Source organism: Thamnophis elegans, chromosome 2 (genome assembly GCF_009769535.1).
Source record: "Thamnophis elegans isolate rThaEle1 chromosome 2, rThaEle1.pri, whole genome shotgun sequence".
Taxonomy (NCBI): Eukaryota; Metazoa; Chordata; class Lepidosauria; order Squamata; family Colubridae; genus Thamnophis; species Thamnophis elegans.
In genome coordinates this window covers 153291722-153314274 of record NC_045542.1, presented here as the reverse complement: position 1 = coordinate 153314274, position 22553 = coordinate 153291722, and the positions used below count along the sequence as shown (strand labels likewise).

At 46.0% G+C, this 22553-nt stretch overlaps 2 protein-coding genes across 3 annotated transcripts in view; one reads left to right on the top strand and one right to left on the bottom strand.

The window, feature by feature from the left end:
• Nucleotides 1-6378, top strand: part of CFB (complement factor B) — a 37859-nt gene extending 31481 nt beyond the window's left edge. The window contains exons 16-18 of the mRNA XM_032209365.1: nt 1337-1469; nt 4382-4431; nt 6141-6378. Of these exons, the coding sequence (XP_032065256.1) occupies nt 1337-1469; nt 4382-4431; nt 6141-6317 (360 nt within the window). The 3' untranslated portion in view covers nt 6318-6378. The remainder of the gene's footprint in view (nt 1-1336; nt 1470-4381; nt 4432-6140) is intronic.
• A 1386-nt stretch (nt 6379-7764) lies between these two features.
• Nucleotides 7765-22472, bottom strand: NELFE (negative elongation factor complex member E). 2 transcript variants are annotated; one of them, XM_032211852.1, is made up of 11 exons: nt 22309-22472; nt 17922-18018; nt 16812-16884; nt 16560-16705; nt 15575-15649; nt 15140-15174; nt 13237-13490; nt 12301-12445; nt 11107-11161; nt 9049-9151; nt 7765-7919 (listed from the first exon to the last, which is right to left on the bottom strand). In XM_032211852.1, exons 2-11 carry the CDS (start codon nt 17994-17996, stop codon nt 7846-7848), a joined length of 1035 nt encoding a protein of 344 aa, XP_032067743.1. In that variant the 5' UTR covers nt 17997-18018; nt 22309-22472; the 3' UTR covers nt 7765-7845. The 2 variants fall into 2 exon arrangements, with proteins under 2 accessions (XP_032067743.1, XP_032067744.1); XM_032211853.1 differs by lacking the exon at nt 22309-22472 and adding an exon at nt 21994-22104.
• Nucleotides 22473-22553: the final 81 nt, after the last annotated feature.

The window sequence follows — 22553 nt, the reverse complement described above, 5'->3', positions numbered from 1 at the left end:
CTATTAGCCACTTTATTCACAGTAATTACTCACAGACAAGACGTTGGCAGCAACCCAGACTCCCACAGATAAGAGATACACACAAGAGCTTCTCCAGCTTAGTATAAACAGTTGTGTCCTGCAAAAAGTCTCCTCCCAAAGTCTCTTCTTATTTACTCTCTTGGGAGGAGCCAAATCACAACTGTCCACCTGGGCCTGATTATCTCCTATGAGTCTGTCTCCGTAATTGCTTCCTTTGCTTCTTCGCCCTTCTCTGCCAGGCGTCAGGGACAAACTCCCTTTCATCTTCACCACTGCTCCAGTGCCTGACGTCAGGGACAAACTCCCTTTGACTTTCACCACTGCTCCATGTCTCAGGCACCTCCTGGTGACCAACCAGCCTCTCTGGTCCCTGCTCGGAGTCTGAACCCTGCCCAGGGTCCTCCACATCTTCCAGAGCCGACTCAAAGGGTCCCTCGCTATCGGAGTCCATCAGCAGCTCCAATGGCTCCTGCTGTGCCACAACACAAACCTATTTCCAGACCAGCCTTCCCCAGCCTGCCTCCTTCAAGATATGTTGTCATTATAACTATCAGAGTTTCCCGGCAACCATGGTGGCTCAGGTCCTGAAGATGCCTAGGTTTGATAGTTTCAGGGGTGGGGTTCAGCCAGTTCGGGCCGGTTAGGGCATACCGAATGCTAATTTCTTTGAGCCAAGGTGGCGCAGTGGTTAAATGCAGCACTGCAGGCTACTGCTAGATCAGCAGGTCAGCGGTTCAAATCTCACCGGCTCAGGGTTGACTCAGCCTTCCATCCTTCCGAGGTGGGTAAAATGAGGACCCAGATTGTTGGGGGCAATATGCTGACTCTCTGTAAACCGCTTAGAGAGGCCTGAAAGGCCTATGAAGCGGTATATAAGTCTACTGCTATATTTTACATCTGGTTCACCAAACCAGTAGTTGGAAGGACTGGCTGGCCCCCCTCCTCTCTATGCAGCCTGTTTTGGATGCCAGGTAAGTACAGGGCCTGTGCAGTGGCTCTGGGAGGGTGGAATACGGGCCTATCAGAAGTACTAGAAGTCTGGAACCAGGCCCGTTTTGGGCCTCCAGAGAGCGTCCAGAGCCTTGGGGAGGCTGTTTTCACCCTCCTGGAGGCTCAAAAAAGGCTTCAGGAGCCTGGGGAGGATGAAAACACCATCCCCATGGTGCAGGAGGCTGAGTAGGCCATACCCACCATGGCCACACCCACCCAGAAACCGGGCAGAGAACCCGTTGCTGAAATTTTTGAATCCCTCCCCTGTTCAGGACCTTCTGGATGTGTTTTGTGTTTAAATCCACGTCTCCCTTTCTCTCTCCAGAAAATGGCCTGCAACCTGGATGCTGAAAAAGCCAAAGGATACGTGAACGTTGCAAATATCTCAGAGACGGTGAACGAACACTTCCTTTGCACAGGAGGCATTGATCCACAAGAGGACCCCAACGTTTGTTCATGTAAGAAGAATTGGCCCCTAAATCTGATTCCTTCTCTTTAGGCCTGGGAAGTATAGGATCTTCCAAAGCAGCAAGTGATCTGGCCCAGCGTTAGCCTTATTAGGGTCTCCTGCTTGAGCAAGGGGGTCAGACTAGATGACCTACCAGGTCCCTTCCAACTCTGTTATTCTAATTCCTTCTATGTGTACATTGATAATTGGATAAGTGACTGAGGAGAAAGACTTTGGTGCCCTGAAAGAAAAACAAACAAGATACTTCCATATTTTTATCAAGAAAAGAACATGGATGTATCTCCCAGTATACGATTGCCCAAACTGGAACTGACAGTTGATTTACACAGAATTAAAATGAAATTAAAGGATTAAACCTAATTGAAAAGTAGATTTCTGCATGCCAGTTTGACAGCAGTACTTGGAGAGGCTTCTGGGACTATTGGACTCGAGATTTCTCCAATGAGCTGTGCAATACTTTCCTGCAATTCTTGTGCTCATGGATAATTTAGAATGTGCAAGATGGAAACTGAAGCACAGGTACATTCAAAGAGAAGCCAGGGCTCAAATAAACAAGATCGAGTTTATTAAAAATTGTCCGCATTAATTACTTTGAACACCAGGAGTCCTCCTTCTATCTGCTATATCCCAACTGACAGGAGTAGTCTTCTGTATTTGACTCACGAAGGGATTGCTTACGTTGGGCAAGTAATAGCCCTCCAACCTCCGTCTCCTCCTCCACCTTGGAGATGTTTAGTTTAGGGATCAAGAAGCAAAAGTTACTTTAATGGGAATTAAGCATCTGTGTTTAATGTCTACGTTGGGGAAATAAGGAGATTCTAGCAATTCAAATGAGTAAGATTTATTACAACATTAAGCTCTCTACCTGAATCTGGCCAACTGAACAGTAAGGAAAACGAGCGGGAGATAAGACAGGCACTCAAGGTAGGATGGACTTAGATCACGAGTGTCAAACTCACGTCATCATGGCGGCATCACGTGACTTTCCCCCCCCCCTTTGCTAAACCGGGCATGGCCAGTGCCTGACTCACCCGGCCCAGTTTGACAGCCCTTAGAGCTCTTACAGCGCCACCCCTGTCATGGTGCAGGAAGCCGACTAGGCCACGCCCACCATGGCCACGCCCACCCAGCAACGGGGCAGCGGACCTGTTGCTGCAATTTTTGAAGCCCACCCCTGCACTCGAGTTGTGGGGGAGGGGGAATCAGAGAAGGAACATTAAGAATTTCATCCTTCCTCGTTCATTTTAAACAACTATCGTCCTGTCTCCAACCTCCCCTTTATTGGGAAGGTTGTGGAGAAGGTGGTGGCCTTCCAGCTTCAACGGGCCTTGGAGGAAGCTAATTATCTTGACCCCTTCCAGTCCGGCTTCAGACCTGGTTACAGCACAGAAACCGCTTTGGTCGCATTGACCGATGATCTCTGGAGGGCCAGAGATGGAGGCCATGCATCCATCCTGGTTCTCCTTGACCTCTCAGCGGCTTTCGATACCATCGACCATGGTATCCTTCTGCGACGACTGCGGGAGGTGGGGGTGGGAAGCACTGTTTTGCAGTGGTTCTCCTCCTACCTCTCGGACAGGTCGCAGTTGGTGTTGGTCGGGGGGCAGAGATCGTCCCTGAGCCCCCTAACATGCGGGGTGCCGCAGGGTTCGGTCTTATCCCCCCTACTATTTAACATATACATGAAACCGCTGGGCGAGATCATTCGGAGGCACGGGATAAAATACCACCAATATGCGGACGATACGCAACTGTATCTGTCCGCCCCGTGCCAACTCAATGAAGCGGTGGACGTGATGAACCAGGGTCTTGAGGCCGTTAAGAACTGGATGAGCGCTAACAAACTGGTACTCAACCCGGACAAGACCGAGTGGCTGTTGTGTTTCCCTCCCAAAAATTTGGCCAATGTTCCAACACTTAGGCTGGGGGGTCAAATTTTATACCCCTCAGATAGGGTCCGCAACTTAGGAGTCCTCCTGGATCCACAGCTGACTTTTGACCACCAGTTGTCGGCTGTGACCAGGGGGGCATTTGCCCAGGTTCGCCTGGTCCGTCAGTTGCGGCCCTACCTAAACCGGGAGGCCCTCGCAACAGTCACTCGAGCCCTTGTGATCTCTAGGCTGGAATACTGCAATGGGCTCTACATGGGGTTGCCCTTAAAGTGCATCCGGCGACTGCAGTTAGTCCAGAATGCAGCCGCGCGAGTGATAGTGGGCGCACCGCGGTTCACCCACGTTACACCCATCCTCCATGAGCTGCACTGGCTACCTGTCGATCTCCGGGTGCGCTTCAGGGTATTGATGACCACCTTTAAAGCACTCCATGGTAGTGGATCTGGGTACTTGAGAGACCGCCTTCTGCCGATCACCTCCCTCCGACCGATTAGATTGCACAGACTGGGCCTCCTCCGCACTCCATCTGCCAGTCAATGTCGACTGGCGACTACACAGAGGAGAGCCTTTTCTGTTGCAGCTCCGACCCTGTGGAATGACCTCCCCGTCGAGATCCGTACCCTCACCACCATCCAGACCTTCCGCACAGCCCTCAAGACCTGGCTCTCCCATCAGGTCTGGGGATAGGTTCCCAATTTACCCGCCCGAGTGTTGACTGTTGAATGCAAGTTGTGTTTTTATTATTTTCTTTCTTTTGTTCACATATTGTTTGTCTTTGATATTGCACCCCCTTCCCTTTGATTGTAAGCCGCCCTGAGTCCCCTCAGGGAAAAGGGCGGCCTATAAATCTTAATAAAATGACAAAAATGACAAATAAAATTACTTCATAAAATTAGAACCTTTTTGGTGGTGCTTGAAATGTTTGATGAAACCAGCTTCTAGTAGCATTGTTCTAGTTAGCCTAGCCAGCTAACTCCTTGTCTAAGCTCCTTTCTCCTCTTGGTTGCAGATGATTCTGGTGGACCTCTCCTCATTCAGAGAAGGCTACGTTACGTCCAGGTGAGTGGTGACTTGAGCCAAATCCAGCCAAACAGACCAACATTCCAACCTTCAAATATAACTGGAAGCTTGTTTCCTAAAACCATTCATTAAGGGGAAAGACCAGTGGTGGGTTTCAAAAAAATTTGGAACCTACTCTGTGGGTGTGGCCTCCTTTCTGGGAGTGGCTTGCCAGCCATGTGACCTGGTGGCAGTGGCTTGCTGGCCATGTGACTGGGTGGGAGTGGCTTGCCAGCCATGTGACTGGGTGGGAGTGGCCAAGACGATGTCACTGAATTCTTTGCCCCAATGGAAGCTTGTTTCCTAAAACCATTCATTAAGGGGGAAGACCAGTGGTGGGTTTCAAAAAAATTTGGAACCTACTCTGTGAATTCTTTGCCCCAATGGATGAATTACAATAAGATTAAAATAAGTACAAAAACAATAATAGAGCTACCTACAGAAGGAAGATGACTTGCCAGTCTTCAGTATCGCGGACTCCAATGAATGGGTTGCACAAAGAAGAGACACAGAAATGAACTCTTTCATTGCATGCACTGAATTGGGATGAAGACCCATCCTACGGCGTTACTATTTGCAGTCATGAGAGAACAATGGGCAGCCATATTGGTGGATGAACCAAAACGTTATATACTGTATATGTCCTACTTAGATATTCTTTCTTCTCTCTGGAGCAGTTTTTCAAACTTGGCAGCTTCAAGATAGCAATAGCAATAGCACTTAAGAGTTATATACAGGGGTGAAATCCATCAGGTTCTGACAGGTTCTGGAGAACCGGTAGCGGAAATTTTGAGTAATTCAGAGAACCGGCAAATGCCACCTCTGACTGGCCCCTGAGTGGGGTGGGAATGGAGATTTTGCAATATCCTTCCCCTTCCACACCCACCAAGCCACGTTACGTCCACCAAGCCACACCCACAGAACCGGTAGTAAAAAAAATTGAATTTCACCACTGGTTATATACCACTTCACAGTGCTTTGCAATCCTCTCTAAGCAGTTTACAGAGTCAGCCTATTGCCCCCAACAATCCGGGTCCTCATTTTACCCACCTCGGAAGGATGCGAGGCTGAGTCAACCTTGAGTCTGGTGAGATTCGAACTGCCAAACTGCAGTCAGTCAGCAGAAGTAGCCTGCAGTACTGCCTTCTAACCATTGCGCCCAGTGGTGGGATTCAAATAATTTAACAACCGGTTCTCTCCCCTAATGACGATCTGGATAGGTGGGGCTTGGTGGTCATGTGACTGGGTGGGCGTAGCCAACTCAAGGTCACTCAGGTCGATGGGCGCTTCACCTTAGCTGCTACAATGCAATAAGGGTTAACTGGAGAGGCAGTTTCTGTAAGCAGGTCAATAAAGATTAGGCTAGAAACAACACCAGAGTTTCCTTCCTGCCTTCCTTTACAGGATTAGCCCTGTAAAGTGGAAAAAACAAAAGGAGATTTCTTCCAACAACTGGATCTCCAAACTGCTTAGAAAGTTAACAACCGGTTCTCCCGAATAAGTGCGAACTGGCTGAATCCCACCACTGATTGCGCCATCTCGGCTTTTCAATGTGTGGACTTCAATTCCCAGAATTCCCTAAACCAGTGCGCCAAGATTTCTGGGCGTTGGCGTTCACACCAAGACATTGCCAAGTTTGGGAAAACACTGCCCTGAAGTCCGAGGTTTACAGCCACTGTTTGTTCTCCATTCTGTCTCCCCTTCTGTAGTTGGGTGTGATCAGCTGGAGCGTGGCTGACACTTGCGAAGGCAGCAGATCATTATTGTGCGACTCGGAGCCTGTGAAGCAGCAGTCCCTTCCCCACGCCAGATATTTCCACATCAACATCTTCAAAATTCTCCCTTGGCTCAAGGAGCAATTGGGGACAGAGGTGGAGTTCTTGTAAATTCACTTTTCTCTTTGCTTTGTCTTGAATAAATGAATGACGTGTTTTAGCATCCTTAAAACGGAATGTAATATTAATGACTGTGTATTAAATGTCAGGCAGGGAGGGAGGTGCACACAGGTGAGTTGTGTTGGCTCTAATTGTGTACATATTAAGCCAGAAAACCTGGTTAAATAATGTGTGCTCCAACCCTTATTGGTGAAGTATAAGGAATCCAACCATCTTGTTACACTTGGACAACTCTCAGAATGTCTAGCCATCATGAAAAACAGCCACCATCTTGCATTTCAAGGTAAAAGGTTTCCCATCCAGTCATTTCTAACTCTAGGGAAGTGATCGCAAATCTTTTTGTTGTCGCGTGCCGAAAGCGTTTGCACACCTGCATTTAAAGATGCAATTCGTGTGCACCTCCCACGCCAATTCCCGCACAGGCGTACACACTCCCCCTGCACTCCCCGCATCCATGCGCATGCACATGCGACCCACCCTGCCCTTCCCTGCCCATGTGCACGTGACCCCCTGCAGCCCATTTTGGGCCTAGTAGGCCTTCCTGCAGCCTCCTTGAAGCAAAAACGGGCAGCTGGGGGGCCCTTGCCATGTGGCCAGCATGCCTATACACTGAGGCACACGGAACACTGTTATCTTCCCACCGAAGTGGTACCTATTAATCTACTTGCATTTGCATGCTTTTGAATTGCTCGGCGGGCGGGAGCTGGAGTAAGTAACGGGAGCTCCACCCATTGCGCAGAACTCAGGTCTCGAACCCAGGCTATCAACTTTCCATCTGACAGGCTCAGTGTCTTTAACCACTGGGCCATTACGCCCCATCTTGCATTTACACAATCAAGATTTGCATATTATTTTTGACTTCTGTAAAGCCGCAGTTAACGCCATTCCATGTTCTGATGAGATGCTAAGCCTCCAACGCTGATTATGCGGGTCATGTGGCCAAGTCACGACTATAACGGAATCCATCATGGTTGAGCCACCGCATCCCTTCTTGTGACTTATATATACTTAAATCATAGGATTCGAAACAAGCTGGTCTTTTTCTATGTAGATGATCATATTATCCCCATTATTAACTCTGCTTGATGCTAATGAAGCTAATAAATCGCTTTTTGTTATCAAATTAAGTGTTATTTCCAACCTTGTTGCCTCCACCTTCCTTTCTTTCTGCTGCAAATCATCTTCTGAAAACAATGACTTTCTTTTCTGTGGCTAAACCACATTTAGGAGAATCTTGAGTATTTATATTTCATCTATATTTTCTTTCAGACAGACAGACAGACAGACAGACAGACAGACAGACATCTATATTTACAGAACCAGCCTGCCCTCCAAGTTGGGGGAAGCTTCTATTAAAGACACCGAAAAGGACACAGTACTTTCCAAAGCCTCACTCCTAAAACTGGATTTAGCACAGTTCAAAACTTTTTTTTAAAAGCCAAGATTTATTTGAATCTTTTAAGTGAAAAGGCAGAGGGAGGATGGGGGCGGGGGGGGGGGGAACGGGTGTTGCTACGCTTCAGAAGTTGTCCTCTTTGTAGATAACCTGGGATCGCTTGTCTTGATGAGAACCATTGATGGTGTTTATCACAGCTGAAAAAAGGAAACGATGAACACATCAGCGATCTCCTAGCGAAAGATATACAGCTTTTGGCTTATCCCACTTCTGGCTCCTCCTCCCCAAAAGAGAAACCATGCAAAGCTTGTAGCATAAGCCCTCCCCCCCTCACCCCAATTAGAGATGCAGAAATATTTTGGGAGGGACTTGATCTTGGGAACCTCTGATGCCAAATCCTAGTGATGCTAGAGAGGCATCTCTATTTAGTCTGTTCCCATTTTTAAGGTTTGTAAGCACAAGCAAGCACGGTGTAAAATGGCATTTCAGATGCATAAGCAGAAGATTATTTGGCCTCAAAGTCTGTAAAGATTCTCGGTCCTCCAGGTCATGGTTGTTCCCAAAGGTGCTTTTTTTTCAGGAGGCAACAGGACTTTCTGGGTTTTTTTTCTTTTGAAGATGTTTCGCTTCTCATCCAAGAAGCTTCTTCAGCTCTGACAGGATGGAAGGGAATGGGAGGATTTATATTCCTTGCCGACAGCTGGTCATTTGCATCCTTTTAGTGGGTCTTCAAAGAGAAAAAACCAGAAAGTCCAGTTGCCTCCGGAAAAAGCACCTTTGCGAAAACCATGACTTGGAGGACTGAGAATCTCTACAGGGTTTTAGCTATACAATTTGGGATGGTGTGGGAGTAGGAGTGGGTTTCCAGAGAACAAAACTGCAGACTACAGGAACCAGGAGCATCATTCAGGTGACCCTGAGGACACAGATAAACTCCAAGTGCTTCAACGAGCCTCTAAAAGGATGCAAATGTCCAGCTGTCTGCAAGGAATATAAACCCTTCCATTTCCCACTATCCTGTCAGAGCTGAAGAAGCTTTTTGGATGAGAAGCGAAACGTCTTCAGAGAGGGGAAAAAAAGTCCAGATGCCTCTTGAAAAAGCCCCTTTGGGATAACCATAATCTGGATGAATCTCTACAGACAATATATAATTTACTTCAAAGTATTATTAATTTTATATTTTAGCTAAACTTATTTGGGCTGCTTTTAACCTAAAGGTAAAAATGGCCTGGGGAACTTGTTGGTCATCCTCATCTGCCCTCAAGAGGCCAATTTGCACCCTATTTCTGATCCCTCCCATGCTTCCGTCTATGTCCGTCTCCTCACCCAAAGTTCCCCACACGGATTTGCCGACGGCCACATCCAGCATGGGCTGCTTGCGAGCGATGCTGACCATCAGCTTCACGTCTTCCACGACGGTATCGTTGAGCTGGGAGGAGAAAAAGACACCCAATCAACTCAGACCAAGTCGGAGAAAGAAGAGACTTCCCTATCTGGTAGAGGCCAATAAAAGTAAACCAAGCCAAAATCCATCATCCTATCGTGATGCAAGGGAGAAGAAGGGTGGGTGGGATTGGGAGGGCAGATTCCAGATATAATAGGACCATCTGAAGAGCAGAAAATGATGGAGGGAAACGGGTGCTTCAGCACTGTTCCTCCTGATGCATTTATTTCTTAAATGTATATAAGCGCCCACCTCACTATTGAAGTGACTCTGGCCAGCTTACAAAGCAATAAAAAGATAATACAAAGCCATTAAAATTAAAGAAGATGAAATCAAGTCTAAAAACCATTAAAATTAAGAGAAATTAAATAAAGATTAAAAACTAAAAGGATGGGAGACATGGGGGTGGACATCTTTTCAGCCACCCACCATGGGCCACCTCCATCATTCATTCGTTCACCCACTTCCTCCCTCCCTCCCTCTTCCTCCCTCTCTCCTCCATCTTCCTTCCTCCCTCCCTCGTCTTATTTCCTCCCTCTTCCATCTTCCTCCCTCCCTCTTCCTCCCTTCCTCCATCTTCCTTCCTTCATCCCTCATCTTCCTTCCTCCCTCCTCCCTCCTCCTTCCATACTCCCTCTTCCTTCCTCCCTCCTTCATCTTCCTTCCTTCATCCTCCATCTTCCTCCCTCTCTCCTTCATCTTCCTTCCTCCCTCCCTCATCTTATTTCTTCCCTCTTCCTCCCTCCCTCCTCCATCTTCCTTCCTTCCTCCGTCTTCCTTCCTCCCTCCTCCATCTTCCTTCCTTCTTTCATCCTCCATCTTCCTCCCTCCCTCATCTTCCTTCCTCCCTCCGTCTTATTTCTTCCATCTTCCTCCCGCCCTCCTCCTCCATCTTCCTTCCTTCCTCTTCCTTCCTCCCTCCCTCATCTTATTTCCTCCCTCCTCCATCTTCCTCCCTCCCTTCCTTCATCCCTCATCTTCCTTCCTCCCTCCTCCCTCTTCCTTCCTCCCTCCTTCATCTTCCTTCCTTCATCCTCCATCTTCCTCCCTCTCTCCTTCATCTTCCTTCCTCCCTCCCTCGTCTTATTTCTTCCCTCTTCCTCCCTCCCTCCCTCCCTCTTCCTTCCTCCCTCCTCCCTCTTCCGGTCACAAGCCCGGATAAATGGGGAGTGTTGGTTCCCGTGGCGACGAAACCGTGAAACAAGCTGAGAACCCAATGGCAGGAATGGCCTTCACAATGCAACGGTCACTGCCTTATGGATGTTGACATTTACGAAGATTAAGTCCAAGTCCAAGTCTTCCTTCCTCCCTCCCTCCTTCATCTTCCTTCCTTCCTCCCTCCCTCCTGCTCTCTTCCTCCTTCCATTATTTTTACAAATAACACAAGGCTGCGAACATATCCAACACACCTTCCTCCTCCTATTTTCCTCACAACCACCACCCTTGTGAGGGCGAGTTGGGCTGAGAGACAGTGAACAACCCAAGTCACCCAGCCAGCTTTCACATCTAAGACGGGACTTGAACTATACAATACAATAGCAGAGTTGAAAGGGACCTTGGAGGTCTTCTAGTCCAACCCCCTGCCTAGGCAGGAAACCCTATATCATTTCAGACAAATGGCTATCCAACATCTTCTTAAAGACTTCCAGTGTTGGGGCATTCACAACTTCTGAAGGCAAGTTGTTCCACTGATTAATTGTTCTGTCAGGAAAATTCTCCTCAGTTCTAGATTGCTTCTCTCCTTGATTAGTTTCCACCCATTGCTTCTTGTTCTACCCTCAGGTGCCTTGGAGAATAGTTTGACTCCCTCTTCTTTGTGGCAACCCCTGAGATATTAGAACTCACAGTCTCCTGCTTTCTAGCCTGGTGTCTTAACCATTAGACCATACTGGCTCTCATTTTACTTCTGTTACCAATAAGAAAACCCCTTTTCCCAATACCTGAGCGACAGCTTGATCTGCTGATTCAATCTTGTCATAGGTCACAAAAGCACAACTGAGTGGGGGGAAAAATAAAGAGCAGTTAGTGGGGTGGGTGGGAAAGGTCCCATGTGGCTGAGTGCTCAGTGGCACAAGGCACCATTTACCAAGGAACCATGGTCAGTGCGGGTCAAAGTTAGAAATCTGTTCCTCCTGTCAGGCCTGGAAGCCATCAGTTGCTTTGGGCCTTCAGGCCTGCAACAATTAATGTTGGGGGAAACTGGGAGGGGGGGATTATATGGAGTATGGGAGATACATAGTCAAAATAACATTCCTTTCTCAGAGAGTCAAGGTCATCTGGGCTGTGGTGGTGCGATTGGGAGGCATCTCCAGTTTTGGGCCATGTGATGGATACGTGGGTGATGGGCAGGGCCTTGGACTTTCACTTGGGTGGGGAAAATCTGGAAGCTTTCAGATTTGGGTTTTCCCAGATGTGCCAATATGACATCTCTAATAAAATGGGACTTTTGAGGAATCTCAAGCCTTGGAGTCTTCTTTCGTTGGGGGTATTGCTTGGGACCTTGACACCTCCAACCTTAATGGGAAAAACTGTAGAGGAAGGGGAAGGACTTTTTCCCCCTTCACTAAACCAGGCTTGGGCATGGCCAGCGCATGACACATTCAGCCCATGGGCCGCGGGTTTGACAGCCCTGCAATAAATTGTTCTTTGAGGAATCTACTTGCCTCGGAGTTCTGCTTTCAATGGGTATGTTACTTAAAACGTTTCAAGTACTGTCTGTGTGACCAAAATCAGACCACGGTTCAGCAGCACCTGAACAAACAATACTAATTTACGTCATACAGACAGTACTTAAAACCAAAGGCCATGCCACAATAACACCAGCCAGCCAATCCAACAATCCGAAGTCAGACTATGACTCAGAAGTAGCTGAACAACAACATCCACTAACAAACATTAATTTGCGGCATTCAAAGGCCAGTGCTCTGACAGAAGAGCACAATTCGAAGCGCACTGACAATGTCTCCTCGAATGGCGACGAAACGTTTGCAACTAAATTGCCAAGCTCGGCACGCAGACCAACAGCCCAATGGGTGAATTGTTTGGCAGGATTCTTCGTTTCCATGCAAATTTCTATTGAGAGCATCATTTGGACATTCCTCGGAGACCCTGCCCAGGTTCCTCCTAGCACTCACTTGCGGACGCTGTCTACAGAGAGGTCAATGATCTTCCCAAAGGCCGAGAAAGCCGTGGTCAACATGGCCTCATTCATATTTGCCCCGTCCACGTACACCGTGTTCCCTTTGCGGGGGAGACGTCCCTCGGGGTAAGAATCCGATCCTGGATAACGAAAGGAAAAAAGAAAGAAAGCAGCAGTTGAGAAATAGTGTGTTATTTCTGCCTATATCCTGTAAACCATACCGAAAGTCCTCTTCTCTTTTCTCCCACAGAATCAATATTTTGTATAGAGTTCGTGTATAAACCCATCCGCGGATAAGCCAACTCTTCAATTTTTTATCAAATAAGCTGACTCTTGAAAATTCTTGTATGCTTTAAATGTCACAATGGGCTTATCCTCAAATATGTATTTGTTTTAGTTTAAAATTTTAGGGTCAATTTATTCTTTATATGCAAGTACTTTTTTTTTTAAAAAAAAAAAGTGTTTTCCATATATACTCGCAGAAGAGCCAAACCCAATTTCTAGGGTGTATTCTGGCACCTGAAATGGTCTTGTACAGTAACCGGTTCATATTTATGACGGCTTGCAGTGTCCTGAGGTTACATGATCACCTTTGGCAACCTTCCGACAAGAGAAGTCAATGGGGAAGCCAGATTCACTTAACAACCAAGTTACGAATTTAACAATTACAGTGATTCACTGAACAACTGGGGCAAAAGAAAGGTTGTAAAATGGGGCAAAACTCGCTTAACAGCCGTCTCACTTAGCAACAGAAATTTTGAGGTCAATTGTCATCATACGTCGAGGACTAGCTGTGTATCTTTATTGGTGCAAGTAGTTTGCTTTAGTCTGGCAAGATTTCTGTCTACAGCGGAGAAGCAATAAAAGGAAATTGCTTTGAAGTAAGTCAGCCCATTAACACTGCCCTCCACAAGAACGAAGTATTTCTTACGGCGGTTGCCTTCTCTGTCCCGTTCTCGCTCACGCCCTCGATCTCGGTCCCGGTCTCTATCTCGGTCTCGGTCTCTGTCCCGGTCTCTGTCTCGATCTCTGTCCCGGTCCCTACTTCTGTCCCGGCTACGATCTCGGTCATTGTCCTTCTCATAGCCATGCAGACTTTCACTCTGATCAGGTTCTTTGTCTGGATCTCTGCCTTCTTCTGGCTCTTTCTCTGGATCTCGGAGGCTATCGCTGGAGCTCACAAAGCTAGGAGAGAGCATGGAAAGAAGAGAATTGAATTCACCAGAAGCGGTGGATTATGGAAAAGTAGTTAGTTACAAGAGGACATTTGGTTCTGACCTAGGCTTCCCCAGCAACACGAAGCCAAGTCCTCGTCCTTATAAACTCCTTTCATTTAATCTACAATGAATTCCTATCCCACAGTCTTCTCCCATAGTCTTTCAAGGTAGTTCACAATTATTGACCTTTATCAGGCTTGGAGAGTGGCCAGGCCGATATCTTTCAGACGCCGCCATACTTGGCAAGAATGCAGGAATGAACTAATTGTCTCCAGCAAACTCCACTCCCCTTCGCTCCTCTTTTATTCCCTATGGGAGGGGCCATTCACCCTCCACCTGTGGCCTTACTCTCAAGTCCATCCTTGTTCCTTAGCTGCTCCCTTCATCTGGCAACTCTGTGCATGCACACATTGGGAACAGACTCCAGCTGTTCTTCTGCCTCACTGATATCCAACTCAGAAGGCAGCTGATAACCGTCAGACAACCGGACCCCATCTCTGCCTCCAACTGCAGAGCCCTCATCAGAGCCTTCCCCAGAGTCTAGGACTGGCCGATGTTCCTCCCCAAACTCCTCACTGTCTGAATCTGCCACCTGCTCTGCTCGTCGCTGGCAGGCCACAACAACTGGCATGAAACATAACACTTGGCCTGGTAGGCAAAGAACAATGCAGACTGACAAATTTGCCTTCATGTTTTGCTTTCAGCCTTTGAGTATTGTTTCACATGCCTTTTCTTTCCTCCCATTCGCTGGCAGGCAAACTTTTAAAAAGAGTTTCCAGTTTTTCATGTCTACGTTATCATTCCGCCAAATGCTTCGCAAATGACTACTTTTAGCAATGTCATTCTCACACTTTGCATTTGCCCTCCATCTGGGAGGTATCTCCAGTTTTGGACGGCACCTGATTGAGCCATGTGATGGACATGTGGTTGCTGGGCAGGGACTTGAACTTTCTTCTGGGTGGGAAAAACCTGGGAGCTTTCAGATTCGGGTTTCCCCAGATGTGCCAATATGACATCTCTAATAAAATGGAACTTGGAGGAAACACAAGCCTAGGAATCTTCTTTCGTTGTGGGTGTTACTTGGAAACCTGACGGGCACTTTGCACTTCTGAACTAAAGCCCAGCAAATATCCAGATCTGTTGAGCCCTGAATGGTCTGTATGACATCTGAATCTTCAGTTATAAACAAAGAGTGACAATAAAAGAATTCTCCACTTCCAAAATTAGTGTTAGAAGTATGCATCGTTGTGTGGAAAAATAACAAATCCTTCTTTTCAGAATCAGTTCTTAGGCTCCCTTAATTCTAGGGGCACAATTTTTTCACACCAAGGAACCTGTCGACCTGTTTAGTTCCAACGGAAACCACCAAAATGAGAAAGTTACACTAAACAGCAACGATTGTGCCTCAACACAAAAATATGTCAGTTAATGCAACTTTTATCAGCTGGATTTCTCCAGTGACTGAACAGATTCTGTTCACCAAAACTGGCATCAACGGGAGGAATTATCCTGATAGCACTATAAGAGTCACCTTATTGGAGAGATGGGTGACATATAAATGTAATTGATAAATAAAAGAATAAAGATAAATAAAATAATGGCATGAATGGAACCAACCTCTCATATAGATACTTCCTTTGGGGGCGCCGGGCCTAAAATGAAAAATAAAAAAAATGGCTTATTAAGTATGAAATTACATTCTAAGTCTGGTGCAGTCATGTTATTTGACGATCCCAATCATGGTTGGTAAGCGAGCAATGCCCGTAGAAGCACTGCCTTGAGTTTGTTTTAAATAAAGCGGGATGTAAATCTAATTTTAAAAAATCTGAATAGCATTGGTCTCCTTCCCCTGCCGCACCCACCAAGCCATGCTCACAGAACCAATAGTAAAAAAATTTGAATCCCACCACTGCACATAGCAGAAACCAGGATATAAGTGACTGAACCAATATTCTGAACCATTGAACATATATTTTGAACCACTGAAGGAGAACCATGCACGCACCGACCTAACCAATTTCCCAAACTGATAGGGAATTGTATCTCAGTTACCTCTCTGGAATCGTCATCTGCTGAGACGCTGCGCTGAAAGGGCTGGTAAGTTGGGGCAGATCCCTTCTTGGTCTCCTAAAGGCAAACAGGCATTAAAAAGCAAGCTGAAAGCAACCCGGACCCACTAGATCTCTATGGGGATTCTTAGTCATCCAGATCATGGTTGTCCCAAAGGGGCTTTATTTTCAAGAGGCAACTGAGCTTTCTTGGTTTTCTCCTTGAAGATGTTTCGCTTCTCATCTTCAGTTCTGACTGGATGGTGGGGAATGGAAGGATTTATACTCCTTGCAGTCATCTGGTCATTTGCATTTTTTTAGCGATAAGTTGGATAAACCTACTTGGAGGTTTATCTCTGTCCTCAGGATCTCCTGAGTGGTGCAAATGGGTGTGGAGCCTTCTTGGAACTGTTGAAAGGACTGTGTTGTAGATAGGATATAGATGATGTCATATCCCTCCCGTTGCATTTAAAAGACACAGGCCACTCTTTTGAAGATAGCAAAGTCTGCATTTGGACAGAGAGAACCGCTGGTTTGAAAGCAGGGTCAAAGATGCCATCTATATCAAAATTCAACAACCCCCTCTCAACAGTGGGATACGACATCATCTATCTCCAGTCTACAACATAGTCCTTTCAACAGTTCCAAGAAGGCTCCACACACATTTGCACCACCTCCAGGTGACCTTAGAGACCCACTAAAAGAATGCAAATAACTAGCTGTCTGCAAGGAGTATAAAACCTTCTATTACCCACCATCCAGTCAGAGCTGAAGAAGCTTCTTGGATGAGAAGTGAAATGTCTTCAAAGAAAAACCAGAAAGTCCAGGTGCCTCTTGAAAAAAAGCATCTTTGCCCCAATCCACTTGCGCAGCCATCCTGGCTGGGGAATTCTGGGAATTAAAGTCCAGAGGTCTTAAAGGATTCCCAGGATGGACATCCCTGCATTAGAGGGTTTCTCCTGCATCTCCCTTGCATTAACCCAACTTACTTTTGGCTTCACTTTCCGAGTCCAAGAGCGTTTGAATCCCGAGTTCTTGTTCTCAACTTTAATAGCACTGATGGCCCCCGTTTTCACCAGCATCTTGGCTTGTTCTGTGGCTGTCGCGGTGTCGACTACTGGCTGATCTGAGATGGCTGGAAACAGGGAAGAAAGGGAAAAACTGCTGTCCCCAAATGGGCAACATTGGCAAGAGGACACCTCCCTCACAACAGCCCATTGTTTCCCAAAAGTCCGACTTACATCGTTTAATTCCTCCCTGGATAGCCTGACTGGTTGAACCCTGTTGCTTTTTTAAAGCCATGAGTGCCTTTTTCTGGATGGGAAGAAGAAAAATAAAAGTCAATAAAAGATACGCATAGTCCAACATCCCTTCCTTCCCAAAAAGGAACTTTTGCTAGTCCCTTTATTTCCTATTCCTAACTCCTACCCTCAAAACGACACTATAGGGAACTGCACACCAAGACAACTAGACACAATGATGACAATTTTTCCCAAATGTCATCACTTTTCTAAACAAATAATTCCCTCAACACTGCCAAACTATTTACTAAGTCTCCCTTACTATTACTATTAGACTCATCGTTCCAATCACCCATCTCTTCCCACTTATGACTGCAGGACTGTAACTTTGTTGCTTGTATCCTTGCGATTTATATTGTTTCCTAGTATGATTTGATTGCTTATTTGTACCTTATGGCTACCTTATGATTCTTGACGAATGTATCTTTTCTTTTATGTACATTGAGAGCATATGCACCAAAAACAAATTCCTTGTGTGTCCAATCACACTTGAGCAATAAAAAATTATATTCTATTCTATATTCTATTCTATATTCCATTCTATATTCTATTCTATATTCTATTCTTTATTCTATTCTATATTCTATTCTATTCCTATTCTATTCTAACATCATGGCTGACATTCAACCCCTTGATCTATACAGGTAGTCCTTGATTTAACGGCCACAATTGAGCCCAACATTTCTGTGGCTAAGCCAGACACTTGTTAAACTTTGCTCCATTTTATGACCTTTCTTGCCGCAGTTGTTAAATGAATCCCTGCAATTGTTAAAAAGAGAATCTGGCATCTACACTGACTTTGTTTTTCAGAAGGTCGCAAAAGGTGGATTACATGACCCCGGGACACTACAACGGTCATAATACAAGTCAGTTACCAAGTGCTCGAATTTGGATCACGGGACCATGGGATGCTGCAACAGTTGTATGAAAAACGGTCATAAATCATGATTTTTCAATGCCGCTGTAACTTCACTAAATGAACTGTTGTTAAGTCAAAGACTACCTGTACTTGTAAGAATATTATTTCATCCTCAAGATGAATAAGCTCACCTTTTTCTTCAGCTTAGCAAATTTCTTCTGCAGAGCCTCCTCATCTTCTGTTAACCCGGGTGGCAAAACAATCATGATGGAATGATAACCGTACTACCTAGAATTGGAAACGAAGGAAGGAATCAGTCAGGTGAAGCTTGGTGTTTAATTACTGATGGGCATACATGCAGGCAGGGCACCCTTAGAATTAGCAAATACACATTTAATATATATTTACCATTGCATTTAATCTTTCTATATAAAAGCCAAATACCACTCACTCATCACGAAATCTCCAGAACTGTAAAGCCTACAAACTTGAAATTTGACACATATGTTCCTCTTGGCTTCTAGGTGCTCGCTAAGAAAGGATTTTTCAAAATGACCATCAGATCATTAGTATTTCTTATACAGTAATTAACACGCTCTAATGCTAAGGAGGTCTACTCCCCCTCCCCACCTGAAAAGAACTCTGTTCCAGCAGCCAGTTGCCTCACATTCTGTTACCTCAGTTCAAACTGGCAGACGTCCCACTCCTTCACTCAGGAGTGGCCTGGGGCTTCTTACAGTTCTAAACATCGGTAACTCACCTAAATGTCTACCTTCCACTTATAGAACTGCTTCCGGACTCAAGGCGGTGGGAGCGATATTCCCTCATGTTTCAATCACCGACCACTACTGAGCCAACGGATTGTGAACCAAATTTCTCCTGCATAGCCCGATCACATAGTTTCATTGCAAAATACTGGTATGCAGCTAGTATTCGTATATTTTATTACTGCATTTTTCTTGCATTAACACTGCAATTTCTATTTGTTACAGCAAAAGTATTACAGGTACTCCTCGACTAATGATCACAACTGAGCCCAACATTTATGTTGCTAAGTGAGACAGTTATTAAGTCTGTTTGGCCCCATTTTACAACATTTCTTGCCAGAGTTGTCAGGTGAATCACTGCAGTTGTTCAGTTAGAAAACTCTTGTGGCCCAGCAGGAGCCGTTGGAGCTGCCACCGGACTCCGACAGCGAGTGGCCCTATGAGTTGGCTTTGGAGGATGTGGAGGACCCTGGACAGGGTTCCGATTCTGAGCAAGGCGCAGAGAGGCTGGTTGGCCACCAGGAGGCGCCTGAGCCTTGGACGAGTGGGGAGGAGACAAGGGAGAGTGATCCGGACGCCAGCAGTGAGTTGTTCCTGGATGCCCAGCACCGAAGAGCTAATAGGCATCAGGAACAGTTGCGCAATACAGGAGGTAATTGCATTCAGCTAGTGGTCATTAGGCTCCTCTCCAGACTATAATAAGGACTGCTTGTGCACACGCCCCTCTTGCAGAAGTCAACACATTGACTAAAAGTTGGAGAACTTTTGTAACTAGCAGGCTGGATTGCTCCCAAGGTTTGTCTGAGTTGCTGCCAAGGTCTTTATCTATTTGTTATGCTAGGCTTTCAGCCACCAATGTTTTGGTTTCTTGCTAATAAAGTACATTTCAGTTAAGCTTGTCTCGGCATTTGTTACTGGACGGAGGAGGGGGTCAGAACAGTAAACTAACCCAAATAGCTGCTGATTCTGTTCTACAGAGGAATTATTGAATCTGTCATCTACACCTCCCATAACTAACTGGTTTGGTTCTGCAACCTAACAAGACAAACATAGACTTCAACGGATAATTAGAACTGCAGAAAAAACAATTGCTACCAATCTGCCTTCCACTGAGGATCTGTACACTACACGAATCAAAAAGAGGGCTGTGAAAATATCTCTCACATCCTGGACATCAATTATTTCAACTTCTACCCTCAAGAGACGCTATAGGGCAGATGCAGGACAACTAGATGCCGGAACAGTTTTTTCCTGAATGCAATCATTCATCTTAATAACTAATTCCCACAACATTGTCAAATAATATACTAAGACAGTATTACTATTATTTTTCTCTTCCTTCTTAGTATCTATCTCTTCCCGCGTATGACTATAACCATATTGCTTGTATCTCAATTTATATTATATTGTTTTGTTTTTACTAGTACAATTGGATAGCTTATTAGTAAGCTTGACTATCATTAAGTGTTGTATCTTTTTATTCTTGATGAATGCATTTTATTCTCCTTATGTACACTGAGAGCATCTGCACCAAAGACAAATTCCTTGTGTGTCCAATCACACTTGGCCAATAAAGAATTCTAATACGGTGAAGTGAATCTGGTTTTCCCACTGACTTTGCTTGTGAGAAGACCGTCAAAGGTGACTCTGGGACACTGCAACAAAATTGACTCATAAATATGAGTCAATTGCCAAGCACATGAATTTTGATCTTGTGGGCCATAGGGATGCTACAATGTGTGAAAACCATTGTAAGTCACTTTTTTCACAGCTGTTCGGCCACGCTCTTTTCTCTCCTGCCCTTGACTGAAGAAGCAGCCCCTCTTTTTTTTTTTTTTTTTGCAGTGGGTCCCGAACCTGGGCAAATACAGGTGATCCTCAACTTAGGACCACAACTGAAGCCAAAATTTCTGTTGCTAAGTGACACATTGGTTAAGTGAATTTTGTCCCATTTTTACGACCTTCCCTGTCACTCCTGCCAAGTGAATCACTGCAGTTGTTCAGTTAGCAACACGGCTGTTAAGCGAATTGGGCTTGCCCACCGACTCTGCTTGTCAGAAGGTGACAACATGGGATCACGTGACTCAAGAAGACCACAACATGGTCATAAATGAGTCAGTTGCCAGATGTTTGAATTTTGATCGCATGCCCATGAGAATGCTACAGCAGTCGTAAAAGTGTGAAACACAGTCCTGAGTGTCGTAATTTTGAACGTTTGTTAAATGGACTTAAGTCAACAACTACCTCTGTACATCCCTCATGTATTTTAATATGAGAAGGCATCACACACACCACTCAATTTTTAGTCTGTTGAATTCCTGTTAATTTATATATATATATTTTAATACTTCCATCTTTATTGCACTGCTAGACACCGAGAGCTACTTTGGATAGAGAGGCGGACAGTGTAGAAATTGAATCTATCTATATCTATTCTAAATGTGTGTGTGTGTGTGTGTGTGTGTGTGTGTGTGTATTCCAGCATAACTCTGGAACACCTTGAGCAATTTCAACCAAACTTGGTACACAGATGACTTACTCTTTGGAAACAAATACTGTGGGGGTAAGACACCTCTAACGCCCATCAGTGTGTGTGTATGTGTGTGTTCCAGCATAACTCCGGAACGCCTGGGCCGCTTAAATGAAAAGAAATGAATTATAGGAATTAGGAATGCTGTCCTAAGTGTGAAAAATGGCCCTACTGTAAGTCCCTTTTTTCCAGTGGCCCCTGTAACTTTCAACGGTCCCTAAACGAAACTACTATAAGTCGAGGACTACCTGCTGGACGATCTGTCTGGATTTTGCTGCAGTTCAGAACCTTTTAGTGTTGGAAGAAATGTCCTTCTGGGTTCAGTTCCAAGTGGGGAAAAAACACTGGAAACATGGAGGCTGTTTGGGAAGATGGTTTTAATGGTGGACAGGACCACGTGGTTTGAGGTCCTGCGGAAAAGGGGATTACATGCCTTGAAGAGGGAAAGATGCTGAGAGTGCCTGGGTTTTCTCCCCACTCTGGGCTTTTGAATTTGAGCTTGTATTCTGACTGATTGTAAAAGACTCCCATGGGGCCATGCAAGGGCAATTCTGTAGGTTGTCCTGAGCCCCAGGCTTGGTTGACTCTTGCTGGGTGATGATGTAATGAGAGGGCTTTGGGCAATTCCTACTAGGGCTCTGCCTGAAGGAGGTAGATCTTTGTTATGTAGAATAGACTGACTCAGGCCTTAATGGCCCATTGACAAAGGTGGGGGGGGGCTAAGTTTCTGCCTCCCTTTTAGGGGAAATATTCTGCCCTTTTCATATTTCCTAAAATATTTCATTTTCCTAGGAGAGGGGTGGTGCTAACTTCCTACATTAGGAACTACAGCCAAATCCAGACAAATCGTCCATCAGGTAGTCCTCGACTTACGGCAATTTCTCTCTCCTCCCCTCGCCCGGATAGGCACTTCCGGGGGTGGGGGGGATATCCCGGAGTGGATTAGTGGGCGTGTCACGGACTTACCTTGCAAAAGGCTCCAAATTGGAGGAAGCCTCAGATTCGAACTCGCGTCCTCCTCCTCCTCCTCCTCTTCCCCCTCCCGCCGCAGCCCACGAATGCCTGAAGCAACGCAACGTTCCACTCCGGACCCTCCCACAGTGCACCGCGCCTTCCCAGGATGCACTGGGAGCCAGTTTCCCTCCCCCCCCGCTTTCCCTACAAACCGGCGCCGAGCCCGTCCCAGGATGCATTGCGGCCCCAGCCAACGCTGAGCGTAACGACGGTTGGGCAACCCTTGGTTTGATTCCCCCCCCCCCACGCGCGCGCACGCACACTCACCGGTCGTTGTTTTTAAATATCTTTGCCTTTCAGTCTTAAGAGTCGACCCTTCCCAAGATGGAGGAGGAGGAGGAGGAAGATTAGTGAGGCGGCTTAATTTGCATAAGCCGCCCAGCGACGCGAAAGCGATTGGTTGAGAATTACAGGAACGTGACCCTTCGGAGGCACGAGAGCGGAGAAAATAAGAGAGGGCGTCCTTGATTTACATACTGGGCTCTCATTGGTTGAACTGTGACACAGGGATG